We start from the raw sequence: 17,500 nt of genomic DNA, 5'->3' as shown, positions 1-17,500 counted from the left end.
TTTCTACATCATTACGCTATTTCTACGTCATTACGCTATTTCTACATCATTACGTTATTTCTACATCATTACGCTATTTCTACGTCATTACGCTATTTCAACGTCATTACGCTATTTCTATATCATTACGCTATTTCTACATCATTACGCTATTTCTACGTCATTACGCTATTTCTACATCATTACTCTATTTCTACATCATTACGCTATTTCTACGTCATTACACTATTTCTACATCATTACGCTATTTCTACATAATTACGATATTTCTACGTCATTACGTTATTTCTACATCATTACGCTATTTCTACGTCATTACGCTATTTCAACGTCATTACGCTATTTCTACATCATTACGCTATTTCTACATCATTACGCTATTTCTACGTCATTACGCTATTTCTACATCATTACGCTATTTCTACATCATTACACTGTCATTACGCTATTTCTACATCATTACACTATTTCTACATCATTACGCTATTTCTACATCATTACGCTATTTCTACATCATTACGCTATTTCTACATCATTACGCTATTTCTTCATCATTACGCTATTTCTACGTCATTACTCTATTTCTACATCATTACGCTATTTCTACGTCATTACGCTATTTCTACGTCATTACGTTATTTCTACGTCATTACGCTATTTCTACATCATTACGCTATTTCTACATCATTACGCTATTTCTACATCATTACGCTATTTCTACATTACGCTATTTCTACGTCATTACGCTAATTTCTACGTCATTACGCTATTTCAACGTCATTACGCTATTTCTACATCATTATGCTATTTATACATCATTACGCTATTTCTACATCATTACGCTATTTCTACATCATTACGATATTTCTTCATCATTACGCTATTTCTACGTCATTACGCTATTTCTACATCATTACGCTATTTCTACATCATTACGCTATTTCTTCATCATTACGCTATTTCTACATCATTACGCTATTTCTACGTCATTACGCTATTTCTACATCATTACGCTATTTCTACATCATTACGCTATTTCTACATCATTACGCTATTTCTACGTCATTACGCTACATCATTACGCTACATCATTACGCTATTTCTACATCATTACGCTATTTCTACACCATTACGCTATTTCTACACCATTACGCTATTTCTACGTCATATTGCGCTATTTCTACATCATTACGCTATTTCTTCATCATTACGCTATTTCTACGTCATTACGCTATTTCTATATCATTACGCTATTTCTACATCATTACGCTATTTCTACGTCATTATGCTATTTCTACATCATTACACTATTTCTTCATCATTACGCTATTTCTACGTCATTACGCTATTTCTACGTCATTACGCTATTTCTTCATCATTACGCTATTTCTACGTCATTACGCTATTTCTACATCATTACGCTATTTCTTCATCATTACGCTATTTCTACGTCATTACGCTATTTCTACGTCATTACGCTATTTCTTCATCATTACGCTATTTCTACGTCATTACGCTATTTCAACGTCATTACGCTATTTCTACATCATTACGCTATTTCTACATCATTACACTATTTCTACGTCATTACGCTATTTCTACATCATTACGCTATTTCTACATCATTACGCTATTTCTTCATCATTGCGCTATTTCTACGTCATTACGCTATTTCTACGTCATTACGCTATTTCTTCATCATTACGCTATTTCTACGTCATTACGCTATTTCTACGTCATTACGCTATTTCTACATCATTACGCTATTTCTACGTCATTACGCTATTTCTACATCATTACGCTATTTCTACGTCATTACGCTATTTCTACGTCATTACGCTATTTCTACATCATTACGCTATTTCTACGTCATTACGCTATTTCTACATCATTACGCTATTTCTTCATCATTGCGCTATTTCTACGTCATTACGGTATTTCTACGTCATTACGCTATTTCTTCATCATTACGCTATTTCTACGTCATTACGCTATTTCTACGTCATTACGCTATTTCTACGTCATTACGCTATTTCTACATCATTACGCTATTTCTACATCATTACGCTATTTCTTCATCATTTCGCTATTTCTTCATTGTTACGCTATTTCTACATCCTTGCACGTGCGCAGTCCTTTCAGTTTCGGTTTTCAATCCGATCATGTGTTTACATGTTCTCTCGATCGGATTAGAAAAGGAATAAGCCGGCCCTTTCAATCGGATTGATTAAGGGTTTCTTCATGAAGGCTTCTCAGTGCGATTGAGCCGTCAGTCCCATTACTAACGGATTATGTGGTCTCATGTAAACGTAGCCAGCGTGTGTGTTTATACCTTGTAACGTTTGTAACTCTCTCTCTGCAGATTCTGCGTTCATGATGGCGAATGCCTCCGGAAGGTTCTCGGGACAGAAAGCTCAGCTCTTCATGCCCCAGTTTAAGGAGAACGACACACACTGCGTCATATTCCAGTATTACGTGGCGGGTCGAGAGGCGTCCAGTCCCGGCCAGCTCTACATCTACGTCAGGGAGAACAACAGTCCTCTGGGAGTGCCGGTGTGGAACGCGTCCGGTCCAACCCTGCAGAAGTGGATCCAGGTGGAGCTCGCCATCAGCACATTCTGGCCCAACTACTACCAGGTGAACACATGTTCACGTCCTACACTGCAAAAATGAACTCTAGTGTCCTGCACACACTAGTAAAAACATATCAAAAATTATATCTGTCCCCCTTTACTTAACATGCACATAAATTGTAAGAATATGACTAATACTGATAAATAAACAGTAGGTAACAGTAAATAATGAGGTTTAGCTATTAAATATCAGTCCCAAACTAGTTTTTGTTAATACAATGATGGTATGAGCCCCCACAGTCATGTACATATACAAAATAACACAAAGTGAAAGTAAAGTGGCATTTCGGGGTTATGGAAACAACAATGAATACACAATACTAACAAGAACTGTTGATGAAACATGCAAACTGCTCCTGATGAATAATGAACATCACCCCGCATGCAGATCCTTCTCAGCGAACACATGACGTGCCAGTAACGTGATTTATTGGTATTTTACATTTATTTCGTGACCTACTAATTTACAGCGTAACAACATTTTATGCTCGTAGTTCCTATTGTGCTGGTTCTCCAAACACAGCTCTTAATCAAAATAATGTGGGTGGACTTTTTCTTGTAATGGCGGATTTGAACGATGACGTTATCATGGCATCCGTAATGGTAATCTCGATTAGAAATGGGACTAATTGTGCAGCCCTATCTCAACCACAAGGAAACGCTGCTGCGCATCTCATTAATTAATTCCGTTTCCTGTTGCTCTCGACACAAACCCGCAAACCGGCTCGTGTTGGACGCCTCGACACCTGCCAGATTCCCACTGGCTCGCCGCCTTCATTAACAGAGGAACTTCAATTATGTTTTGATCAAATGCCCCCCCGCTGGGTTGGTTTGTTCAGACCTGCGTGACGTTCCTCAAAGCCTCGATGTTCAACATTCAGCAGCTGAACGCTCGTTTCTGGATGAAAGCTCTCGTGTGGGAACCGGCGGGATGAACATACGGACACTGAGAGAGCCACGCTAGGACAGCAACAGAGTCTGACAGAGCGACACACATCACAGATCAACACACACAGTACTGGACAGTCATTTATTTATATGAATAATTAAATATATATATATATATATATATATATATATATATATATATATATATATCAATTTAAATAATTTAATTGTAAATAAATAAACAAATATAAATAATTTATAAATATATCTATATATATCTATATATACAATTTAACATGAAAATTATTAAACACACTTCATTATATAAATTGTTAAACCCTATATATCTGTATGTATATATATATAAACACACACACAAATATATATATAAATTAAAGTAACAAGTTTCTGGCATTACTATTTAATTTCATAACAATTATTTATTTATTTATTTTATTTTGTTTGTTTTTTTAAATATATTGTTTCTACATCACTATTCCATAACATAAACATAAATATATATATTTTTATTTTTTTTATATGTAGTTTCTACATCACTATTTCATAACAAATATGTATTTATTTATTAAGTATGTATTTCATTTCTTAATAAATATTTATTTATTTATTAAATTTGTTGTTTCTACATCACTATTTTAAAACAAATATTTAAGTATCTTATTTTATAACAAATATTCATTTATTTATTTACGTTTACTTTTTAAGCAGACCTGTGTAGTTTCTGCATCACTATTCACTTTCATAACAAATAGCATATAATATTTTGCAGTCAGGTTTCTCAAACTCTCACCGCTCTATCAGACACGCATGAGAACAGCTCGAGTTCAGACTGAGACTTTAGATTGCACACTTCCCTATCTTGACCAATCAGAGCTCAGATCTGAAGCTATCTTGACCAATCAGAGCTCAGATCTGAAGCTATCTTGACCAATCAGAGCTCAGATCTGAAGCTGACCGAGACACACGTGAGATATCCCTGAGAAACATCTGAGAAGTGTGTGTGATTGTGAACACACTCCAGCTTGAGTTAGCCGCCCTCCACATGAGCATCACGTCCTCACGCTAACACACCGCCCCGATGCTCAGACACGCTCCTCAGATGTGTGTGTGTCCCGCGAGGGACTGTTGGACGACGAACAGAAGTCCTGTGAGAAACACACAGCATCTGCGGAGACACACACGTTTCTCTTCATCCAGCGTAATTAAGGAAAAATGCGATTGTGACTTTTTAATACTAGCAGAGATTAACAATGCAGTCTCCAATCCTTCAGCGCTGTGGCTAATTAGCGATGCCTGGCTAATTGCAGGTTTGTGTAATTGCACTGTATCTTAAGAGTTTGTCAAGATGAAAGCACCTGGTACACAGAAATTACTCTCATCTCTTATTCTGTAATGACAGGGTGTGTGTGTTCCTCTCCTGTTGTGCTCTTCCTCTGGGTCGCACCGAGGGAACGCGCCGTCTCTGATCGCGTCTCGCTTTACCTGATGTCACGATGTAGTGCGAGTGTGTGAACCGTCTCGGTCGGGGTCCTCCGTGATCCGCCTCGACATGTTGCGCTGGGTATTTATAACGCACAGGTGAGCTGTAGGATTAATGCGTGACCTCTGACCTCTGCTTTGTTCGCGCGAGGAACCGTGTGTTTAGCGGCTCTGAATGAAGATGATTGACACACTGACGCAACTCACAAATAACAGCTGGAACAAAAGAGACTCGATAAGCACTGTTTGGACAGTTACGATTATTAACATCACAAAACAGTGAAACAAACAAAAGAATCATGAGACTGATTATATAGTTAGAGAAGAATTGGATCAGTTTCTGAGTTTCTCGCCAATTTTATTCAGAAACTTTTCTATATCATTCATTATAAAAGTGGACGTTTTTGTTCAGGATTCTACAGATTACAATCAAAGATATTCTGTGCTTTTGTTGCATTTGTGTATTAGTGAGATTATTGTGTTGTTGTGTGTGTGAGTGAGTATATTGGATCTGTGCATTAGCTCTTAAAGAGACAGCAGCGCATAATAATAAAAATAAGAATAAACCAATCTTGTTTAAAAAGTTTACAAGGACAAAATAATAATAATAGTATGTCTATTGTACATCTAACATGGTATAATATGGCATCCTAGTTATGAAAAACTATTTTGTGGAAATTGCTGTAAATCCCGGTTGACTTGATTCCTCTGGTTTCTCCCGGTGAGAGTCCCGCGTCTCGCACGAGTCCGTCGTTAAACTGTAATTAGAGGCCTGGAAGCCAGCGCTCGTCTGCTGAACGACAGGAGGAGAATCGATCTGATTGGTCTAATAAAGTGATGCGCGAGCCGCTAACGGTCCTCTCCTCCGCTCTTTTGTTCCGGCCGCATTGACAGTGTCTCATTCAGGTTCTCCTGAGCAACGTCTGCTGTGATAATGACTGCAGACGTGCCGGAAGATACCACAGCATTTCTATAGACATGGTAATTGCGTGGTATTCTTCATTAATATTTGATGAATATGGTAATTATTGAGTGGCTTGGGATATGAAAGTTCCACAGTATTGCTGTGATTTTCACCTGGTAACATTGTGTTAATGCAATATTGTAACGTGGTTTTACTTTTAGAGCAGATCATGGTAGATGAATATGGTAGTAATCCAGTACCATGGTATTATCATCTGATATGTATTTTCCCAGTCCAGAGGATAAAGAGGATAAATGTGTGGTCATCTGTGTGTTTAATGCTGATGATCCTGCTGATTTCTGTGGATGTGAATCAGATCCTCGCGCTCTTCTGCTGTGTTCTGCGTTCTCTAAGCACAGATTGTGTTGATGATATCAGGACTGTTGTCCCGGTAAAGCACTGGAGCGTCTCTAGAGCTCCTGTTGAGTCTTCAGCGCTGGAACAGATACAAGATCCTTCATGCTCAATCTGAGGAGGAGGAGCACAGAAGCGCTGGTGTCATCTGAGCCTGTGGCCTAACCTGTACACCCGTCACTGGTGCTCTGAATAACAGAGAGCTGCGCGATTCAGGGGAAGTAGAGAATCGTGATTTTTCTTCTTTTTTTTTTGCTTAAAATACAGATCAGATTCTTATGGAAGCTTGTTTCCGCCACAGAATAAAACATTTTAAGAGATAATTGCGATTTTTTTATCTCACAATTGCGAGTTTACATCTCGCAATTCTGACTTTATTTCTCAGAATTGCGAGATATAAAGTCAGAATTGCGTGAAATAAAGTCGCAATTGCATCTTATAAAGTCAGAATTCTGACTTTTTTTCTCACAATTGCGACTTTATATCACGCAATTCTGACTTTATAATATGCAATTGGGAGATATAAAGTCAGAATTGCATGATATAAAGTCGCAATTGCGTGTTATAAAGTCAGAATTGTGAGATAAACTATTCTGAGGTAAAAAAAAAAAAGTCCGTCTTTTTTCCCCCCTTAGAATTGGACTTTAGAAACTTTTAGAGAAAATATGTCAGAATTGCAAGATATAAACTCGCAAAATTTTGCGTGTTATAAAGTCAGAATTGCGTGATATAAAGTCGCAATTGCGAGAAAAAAGTCAGAATTCTGACTTTATAACACGCAATTGCGACTTTATTTCACGCAATTCTGACTTTGTATCTCGCAATTCTGAGAAATAAAGTCAGAATTGCGTGATGTAAACTCGCAATTGTGAGATAAAAAGTCGCAATTATCATTTAAATTTTTTCATTTTGTGGCGGAAACAAGCTTCCATAGATTCTTGTATGATTCTGAATAGACAAAAAAAAACAATTATTAGATGTTCTGACAAAATATATGAAGTCCCCCTGTAGTTCATAATTTTATCCCTTAAACTCATCTTTGATCTCCAAAATTACATATTTAAACTTTTTTTTTTGTCTTAATGTCTTAAAATATCTTGAATGTAACTCGACACCCTCGCCTCATTTAGTATGCGTGGTTCTATGAATATGCAGATGAGCCCCGCCTCCACTCACTCGCTCAGCTCAGAGATCCACTGGTTGACGATCACACGTTGATCTGATTGGTTACAAGGTAGTTTGTGACGTCAGAAACACCAGCGATTTCAAAGCGTGTTTTTGAGACTGTCTTTGGTTCACTGCAGTTTTAAGGAGGAAATACTCAGCAATGCTGTCGACTTATGAATTTACACATGCTTTGTCTTAAAGCACATTAAAAACACCACATAGACACATAAACTACATTAAAAGCACCACAGGGGGACTTTAAAATATTATAATGTTCTAATATAGAATAAAAGGCAATTAACATTAGTAATATTATTGAATTAACTAATATCGAACACTATCAGGTGAGAGCTAAACTTGAGCTGAATAATGGCAATATTGTCTTCTGTACAACTGAAATTAAGTTTTTATATTGATGATCATTAACCCTGTTATTTTCCTGTTTATTACCACACCACATGGACACATAAACAACATTAAAAGCTGGATTTACACCACAGGGAGACTTTAAATGCTGCGGTCTGTTTAAAAAAAAATCTAATTTAACAAAATCAGTTTGAGTGAATGATTCAATGACTCGCTCATAAAAACTTGTTTCATTACTGGATGAATCAGTGTTTCTGAACGAATCTCTCAAAGATAAATACATTTTTTATCAGTCACTTGTCGCCACCTACTGGTGTAACGATGTAATCAATACAATCGTAGTTTGAAGCGTCAAGTTCATTTCAAAAGGTGATTTACTCTATTTTGATCGCTTCTGTAGACATCAGTGTTTATATCCGAAATATAAACTTTTATCCATAGAGCTGAATCACTTCTATTCAGGAATAAGATCATGTGAGTGTTTGAATCGAGGTTGCGTTCTTTTAACGATTAATCATGCAGCTCTGAAACAATAAATGACCAGACCTGAGAGAAACATGGGACAATATGAGCACAAATGGATCTACATCAACAGTTTCCTGACAATCATTTTGATATTAAATAAGAACTTTAAGCACCTCATGATTTCCAGATGTGTGTTTTGTGTCTTAGTTCATGTCTGTAGTGTTTGATATTCAGTAATTCACTGCCCTGACATCAGCTGAGAGCCACACATGATCTGAGTGACGACGCTGTTGTCTTCTGTACAGACGCTTTACAGCTCAAACTGAATCCGTTTCATAATTAATGAATTTCACAACATCAACACTGTTGTGTTTCTGGTTATTACTGTGAAGCTGCTTTGAAACCATAAAAGCGCTGTAGATTTAAAAGATGACAAAATAAAGTTATAGCACATTTAAGATCTGCAGTCGTTCTCTTCGAGGAGAAGCACTAAAGCACTAAAACACTCGTGTGGAGACATGTTTACTGTGTTTATTCTGCAGAGTCAAAATGTAATGGATATCACCGTACTTCACCAGTGCATTAAGTGTTTTGTGTTAAACATTTCTGAAATGTTATGTTTGAATATGCAAATGAGGCATTACCTTAAATATGCACTCATTTGCATATATTCCCAGAACAGAAATCTGAACATCGGATAAAGCCAGGCTTAACATTCTTGCATGATTTTAAAGGTTTTCACAGAGGGGTTTTTGGACAGAAATACAGTCAGCAGACGGAATATAATTACATTTTCACCATGTTTTTAGGAGTAAAATGTTGTATAAATCAGGCGAATGATGCGTGAACAAACCTTCAGAATATAGATATGAATAAAACTGTAGAGTTCGGTGTGTGTAAAGCTGCTGAAGTGGAGACTTCTCCCTCTAACTCACTGAATTTAAAGATGTACAGACGCAAGTAGTGTGTGCGTGTGTGTGTGTGCGTGTGTGTGTGTGTGTCGTGTGTGTGTGTGTGTGTGTGTGTGTGTGTGTGTGTGTGTGTGTGTAAAGCTGCTGAAGTGGAGACTTCTGACTCTAACTCACTGAATTTAAAGATCTACAGACACAAGTTGTGTGTGTGTGTGTGTGTGTGTGTGTGTGTGTGTGTGTGTGTGTGTGTGTGTGCGCGCGTGTGTTTGCGTGTGCGTGTGTGTGTGTGTGTGTGTGTGTGTGTGGGCGCGTGTGTTTGCGTGTGCGTGCGTGTGTGTGTGTGTGTGTGTGTGTGTGTGTGTGTGTGTGTGTGTGTGTGTGTGTGTGTAAAGCTGCTGAAGTGGAGACTTCTGACTCTAACTCACTGAATTTAAAGATCTACAGACACAAGTTGTGTGTGTGTGTGTGTGTGTGTGTGTGTGTGTGTGTGTGTGTGTGTGTATGTGTGTGTGTGTGTGCGTGTGTGTGTGTGTGCGTGTGTGTGTGTGTGTGTGTGTGTGCGCGTGTGCGTGTGTGTGTGTGTGTGCATGTGTGTGTGCATGTGTGAGAGTGTGTGATTGTGCAAAATAGAGCTCAGAACTGAGCAGCGCATGAAGAAACACTGAGTGTGCCTGTAGTGTGTGTCCTGTCTGTAATGATAATGAAGTGTGTGTCCCGGACTGACGCCCGTGTGTGTGTGTGTGTGTGTGTTTCAGCTGGTGTTTGAGATGGTGACGTCTGGGGAACGAGGTCTGCTGGCCGTCAGAGGAATCTCCCGTCAGGGTCATCAGTGCAGTAAGTGTGTGTGATCGACACTCAGATACCCACAATCCTCTGCTCTTTAGCTCATCGTTCACCAAACACGTTACAGCCAATCACAGCTCAGAGAACATGCTGAGTTTGCTGCTTTCTTTATTCATCCCTCTTGTCAGCCGAGGCTGTGCGGGTTAGCTCACCGATATCTCATTTCAGATTTATTTCAATTAACCAAAAAACTTTTTATTTGTTTTAGTTTAGAAATAATTAAACAGCAGCGGATCACTGGTGCTCCGGATAACAGAGACCCGCGCGATCCTGGAGGAATTGAGGATCATGTTTTTTTTTGTTTAAAATACAGATCAGATTCTCGTATATGATTTATTAGAGGTTCTGACCAAAAAAAAAATTCTGCTTTCAAAATATTGAATGAATTTGAATTAATTATTTTAAACAAAATCAGTGTGAGTGAATGATTCAATGACTCATGCATAAAGACTTCACTTGTTTCATTACTGGATGAATCAGCGTTTTTTATGAATCTCTTGAATAAATGATTCAAAGATAAATACATTTTTTAACAGTCACTTGTCGCCACCTACTGGTGTAACGATGTAATATATATATAATCGTTATTTGAAGCACCAAGTTACTTTCAAAAGGTGATTTACTCTATTTTGATTGAATACGTTTTTAAATACGGCTTTTTCGCACTTTTGTAAGTAGCAGTTTTCATAAACAGGAGCCGATGATGACGGATATAAAGTCGCACAGCATCACGTTTAATAACCGCCTGTGAATGGCTCGTATAATGTGATTCATCAGCTGATAAATGGTTTTGAATGATGTTTGACCTTCACTCTTTCCCTCCATTTCTCATCCCTCGTTCTCAAACTCCTGCTCACACATGAATCACGTTATTTCTGGTTGAAAGAATCACATGCTCATGAATCTTCTAGTATCAGCTCACCTTGATTTCTTGCGTTTTTCTCCGTTCCGAAGCTCATTCTGATGTGTGTCTGTAACCTTTCCGTCTGGAAAACGCTCTTCGCTGCCCTTGAACCGGAGCTGGAGAATGTGATCCTGTTATATCCTGATGGGAATGTGTGCCGATGCATTTTATGATTGATTGACAGGCAGCCGGTTGAAAGGCGCCCACACATGATTCAGTGAGTCATTTGAGTTGATTCACCATTGGAACACTCACTAATGTCTCTCTCTCTCTCTCTCTCTCTCTCTCTGTGTGTGTGTGTGTGTGTGTCAGTGAACACGCCTCACTTCCTGCACATTAAAGGTGTGGAGGTCAACGCCAGACAGACGGCCACGTTCCAGTGCACTATTAACGGGCAGCCCAAAGATCACGTCAACTACATGCTCTGGCTACAGGTGACGACTCTCACACACTCGTTTATAACACAACTACATGCTCTGGCTACAGGTGACGACTCTCACACACTCGTTTATAACACAACTACATGCTCTGGCTACAGGTGACGACTCTCACACACTCGTTTATAACACAACTACATGCTCTGGCTACAGGTGACGACTCTCACACACTCGTTTATAACACAACTACATGCTCTGGCTACAGGTGACGACTCTCACACACTCGTTTATAACTCAACTACATGCTCTGGCTACAGGTGACGACTCTCACACACTCGTTTATAACACAACTACATGCTCTGGCTACAGGTGACGACTCTCACACACTCGTTTATAACACAACTACATGCTCTGGCTACAGGTGACGACTCTCACACACTCGTTTATAACACAACTACATGCTCTGGCTACAGGTGACGACTCTCACACACTCGTTTATAACACAACTACATGCTCTGGCTACAGGTGACGACTCTCACACACTCGTTTATAACACAACTACATGCTCTGGCTACAGGTGACGACTCTCACACACTCGTTTATAACACAACTACATGCTCTGGCTACAGGTGACGACTCTCACACACTCGTTTATAACACAACTACATGCTCTGGCTACAGGTGACGACTCTCACACACTCGTTTATAACTCAACTACATGCTCTGGCTACAGGTGACGACTCTCACACACTCGTTTATAACACAACTACATGCTCTGGCTACAGGTGACGACTCTCACACACTCGTTTATAACACAACTACATGCTCTGGCTACAGGTGACGACTCTCACACACTCGTTTATAACTCAACTACATGCTCTGGCTACAGGTGACGACTCTCACACACTCGTTTATAACACAACTACATGCTCTGGCTACAGGTGACGACTCTCACACACTCGTTTATAACACAACTACATGCTCTGGCTACAGGTGACGACTCTCACACACTCGTTTATAACACAACTACATGCTCTGGCTACAGGTGACGACTCTCACACACTCGTTTATAACACAACTACATGCTCTGGCTACAGGTGACGACTCTCACACACTCGTTTATAACACAACTACATGCTCTGGCTACAGGTGACGACTCTCACACACTCGTTTATAACTCAACTACATGCTCTGGCTACAGGTGACGACTCTCACACACTCGTTTATAACACAACTACATGCTCTGGCTACAGGTGACGACTCTCACACACTCGTTTATAACACAACTACATGCTCTGGCTACAGGTGACGACTCTCACACACTCGTTTATAACACAACTACATGCTCTGGCTACAGGTGACGACTCTCACACACTCGTTTATAACACAACTACATGCTCTGGCTACAGGTGACGACTCTCACACACTCGTTTATAACACAACTACATGCTCTGGCTACAGGTGACGACTCTCACACACTCGTTTATAACACAACTACATGCTCTGGCTACAGGTGACGACTCTCACACACTCGTTTATAACACAACTACATGCTCTGGCTACAGGTGACGACTCTCACACACTCGTTTATAACACAACTACATGCTCTGGCTACAGGTGACGACTCTCACACACTCGTTTATAACACAACTACATGCTCTGGCTACAGGTGACGACTCTCACACACTCGTTTATAACACAACTACATGCTCTGGCTACAGGTGACGACTCTCACACACTCGTTTATAACACAACTACATGCTCTGGCTACAGGTGACGACTCTCACACACTCGTTTATAACACAACTACATGCTCTGGCTACAGGTGACGACTCTCACACACTCGTTTATAACTCAACTACATGCTCTGGCTACAGGTGACGACTCTCACACACTCGTTTATAACACAACTACATGCTCTGGCTACAGGTGACGACTCTCACACACTCGTTTATAACTCAACTACATGCTCTGGCTACAGGTGACGACTCTCACACACTCGTTTATAACTCAACTACATGCTCTGGCTACAGGTGACGACTCTCACACACTCGTTTATAACTCAACTACATGCTCTGGCTACAGGTGACGACTCTCACACACTCGTTTATAACTCAACTACATGCTCTGGCTACAGGTGACGACTCTCACACACTCGTTTATAACTCAACTACATGCTCTGGCTACAGGTGACGACTCTCACACACTCGTTTATAACACAACTACATGCTCTGGCTACAGGTGACGACTCTCACACACTCGTTTATAACTCAACTACATGCTCTGGCTACAGGTGACGACTCTCACACACTCGTTTATAACTCAACTACATGCTCTGGCTACAGGTGACGACTCTCACACACTCGTTTATAACTCAACTACATGCTCTGGCTACAGGTGACGACTCTCACACACTCGTTTATAACTCAACTACATGCTCTGGCTACAGGTGACGACTCTCACACACTCGTTTATAACTCAACTACATGCTCTGGCTACAGGTGACGACTCTCACACACTCGTTTATAACACAACTACATGCTCTGGCTACAGGTGACGACTCTCACACACTCGTTTATAACTCAACTACATGCTCTGGCTACAGGTGACGACTCTCACACACTCGTTTATAACTCAACTACATGCTCTGGCTACAGGTGACGACTCTCACACACTCGTTTATAACTCAACTACATGCTCTGGCTACAGGTGACGACTCTCACACACTCGTTTATAACACAACTACATGCTCTGGCTACAGGTGACGACTCTCACACACTCGTTTATAACTCAACTACATGCTCTGGCTACAGGTGACGACTCTCACACACTCGTTTATAACTCAACTACATGCTCTGGCTACAGGTGACGACTCTCACACACTCGTTTATAACACAACTACATGCTCTGGCTACAGGTGACGACTCTCACACACTCGTTTATAACACAACTACATGCTCTGGCTACAGGTGACGACTCTCACACACTCGTTTATAACACAACTACATGCTCTGGCTACAGGTGACGACTCTCACACACTCGTTTATAACACAACTACATGCTCTGGCTACAGGTGACGACTCTCACACACTCGTTTATAACACAACTACATGCTTTGGCTACAGGTGACGACTCTCACACACTCGTTTATAACTCAACTACATGCTCTGGCTACAGGTGACGACTCTCACACACTCGTTTATAACACAACTACATGCTCTGGCTACAGGTGACGACTCTCACACACTCGTTTATAACTCAACTACATGCTCTGGCTACAGGTGACGACTCTCACACACTCGTTTATAACACAACTACATGCTCTGGCTACAGGTGACGACTCTCACACACTCGTTTATAACACAACTACATGCTCTGGCTACAGGTGACGACTCTCACACACTCGTTTATAACACAACTACATGCTCTGGCTACAGGTGACGACTCTCACACACTCGTTTATAACTCAACTACATGCTCTGGCTACAGGTGACGACTCTCACACACTCGTTTATAACACAACTACATGCTCTGGCTACAGGTGACGACTCTCACACACTCGTTTATAACACAACTACATGCTCTGGCTACAGGTGACGACTCTCACACACTCGTTTATAACTCAACTACATGCTCTGGCTACAGGTGACGACTCTCACACACTCGTTTATAACACAACTACATGCTCTGGCTACAGGTGACGACTCTCACACACTCGTTTATAACACAACTACATGCTCTGGCTACAGGTGACGACTCTCACACACTCGTTTATAACTCAACTACATGCTCTGGCTACAGGTGACGACTCTCACACACTCGTTTATAACACAACTACATGCTCTGGCTACAGGTGACGACTCTCACACACTCGTTTATAACACAACTACATGCTCTGGCTACAGGTGACGACTCTCACACACTCGTTTATAACACAACTACATGCTCTGGCTACAGGTGACGACTCTCACACACTCGTTTATAACACAACTACATGCTCTGGCTACAGGTGACGACTCTCACACACTCGTTTATAACACAACTACATGCTCTGGCTACAGGTGACGACTCTCACACACTCGTTTATAACTCAACTACATGCTCTGGCTACAGGTGACGACTCTCACACACTCGTTTATAACACAACTACATGCTCTGGCTACAGGTGACGACTCTCACACACTCGTTTATAACACAACTACATGCTCTGGCTACAGGTGACGACTCTCACACTCGTTTATAACACAACTACATGCTCTGGCTACAGGTGACGACTCTCACACACTCGTTTATAACACAACTACATGCTCTGGCTACAGGTGACGACTCTCACACACTCGTTTATAACACAACTACATGCTCTGGCTACAGGTGACGACTCTCACACACTCGTTTATAACACAACTACATGCTCTGGCTACAGGTGACGACTCTCACACACTCGTTTATAACACAACTACATGCTCTGGCTACAGGTGACGACTCTCACACACTCGTTTATAACTCAACTACATGCTCTGGCTACAGGTGACGACTCTCACACACTCGTTTATAACTCAACTACGTGCTCTGGCTACAGGTGACGACTCTCACACACTCGTTTATAACACAACTACATGCTCTGGCTACAGGTGACGACTCTCACACACTCGTTTATAACACAACTACATGCTCTGGCTACAGGTGACGACTCTCACACACTCGTTTATAACACAACTACGTGCTCTGGCTACAGGTGACGACTCTCACACACTCGTTTATAACACAACTACATGCTCTGGCTACAGGTGACGACTCTCACACACTCGTTTATAACTCAACTACATGCTCTGGCTACAGGTGACGACTCTCACACACTCGTTTATAACACAACTACGTGCTCTGGCTACAGGTGACGACTCTCACACACTCGTTTATAACACAACTACATGCTCTGGCTACAGGTGACGACTCTCACACACTCGTTTATAGCACAACTACATGCTCTGGCTACAGGTGACGACTCTCACACACTCGTTTATAACACAACTACATGCTCTGGCTACAGGTGACGACTCTCACACACTCGTTTATAACACAACTACATGCTCTGGCTACAGGTGACGACTCTCACACACTCGTTTATAACACAACTACATGCTCTGGCTACAGGTGACGACTCTCACACACTCGTTTATAACTCAACTACATGCTCTGGCTACAGGTGACGACTCTCACACACTCGTTTATAACACAACTACATGCTCTGGCTACAGGTGACGACTCTCACACACTCGTTTATAACTCAACTACATGCTCTGGCTACAGGTGACGACTCTCACACACTCGTTTATAACACAGCTCCATGCTCTGGCTACAGGTGACGACTCTCACACACTCGTTTATAACACAGCTCCATGCTCTGGCTACAGGTGACGACTCTCACACACTCGTTTATAACTCAACTACATGCTCTGGCTACAGGTGACGACTCTCACACACTCGTTTATAACACAACTACATGCTCTGGCTACAGGTGACGACTCTCACACACTCGTTTATAACACAACTACATGCTCTGGCTACAGGTGACGACTCTCACACACTCGTTTATAACTCAACTACATGCTCTGGCTACAGGTGACGACTCTCACACACTCGTTTATAACACAACTACATGCTCTGGCTACAGGTGACGACTCTCACACACTCGTTTATAACACAACTACATGCTCTGGCTACAGGTGACGACTCTCACACACTCGTTTATAACACAACTACATGCTCTGGCTACAGGTGACGACTCTCACACACTCGTTTATAACACAACTACATGCTCTGGCTACAGGTGACGACTCTCACACACTCGTTTATAACACAACTACATGCTCTGGCTACAGGTGACGACTCTCACACACTCGTTTATAACACAACTACATGCTCTGGCTACAGGTGACGACTCTCACACACTCGTTTATAACTCAACTACATGCTCTGGCTACAGGTGACGACTCTCACACACTCGTTTATAACTCAACTACGTGCTCTGGCTACAGGTGACGACTCTCACACACTCGTTTATAACACAACTACGTGCTCTGGCTACAGGTGACGACTCTCACACACTCGTTTATAACACAACTACATGC

At 41.0% G+C, this 17,500-nt stretch overlaps 1 protein-coding gene across 1 annotated transcript in view; it reads left to right on the top strand.

Moving 5' to 3' along the window:
• Positions 1-17,500, top strand: part of LOC307153699 (receptor-type tyrosine-protein phosphatase mu-like) — a 187,369-nt gene that overhangs the window by 77,265 nt on the left and 92,604 nt on the right. Inside the window, exons 3-5 of the mRNA XM_079863325.1 lie at positions 2,363-2,637; positions 10,004-10,082; positions 11,308-11,449. Of these exons, the coding sequence (XP_079719451.1) occupies positions 2,363-2,637; positions 10,004-10,082; positions 11,308-11,449 (496 nt within the window). The remainder of the gene's footprint in view (positions 1-2,362; positions 2,638-10,003; positions 10,083-11,307; positions 11,450-17,500) is intronic.

This window comes from Squalius cephalus (genome assembly GCF_949319135.1).
Source record: "Squalius cephalus genome assembly, chromosome: 25".
NCBI lineage: Eukaryota > Metazoa > Chordata > Actinopteri > Cypriniformes > Leuciscidae > Squalius > Squalius cephalus.
The sequence above is the reverse complement of the archived record's forward strand: the minus strand, read 5'-3'. Positions and strand labels throughout refer to the sequence as shown.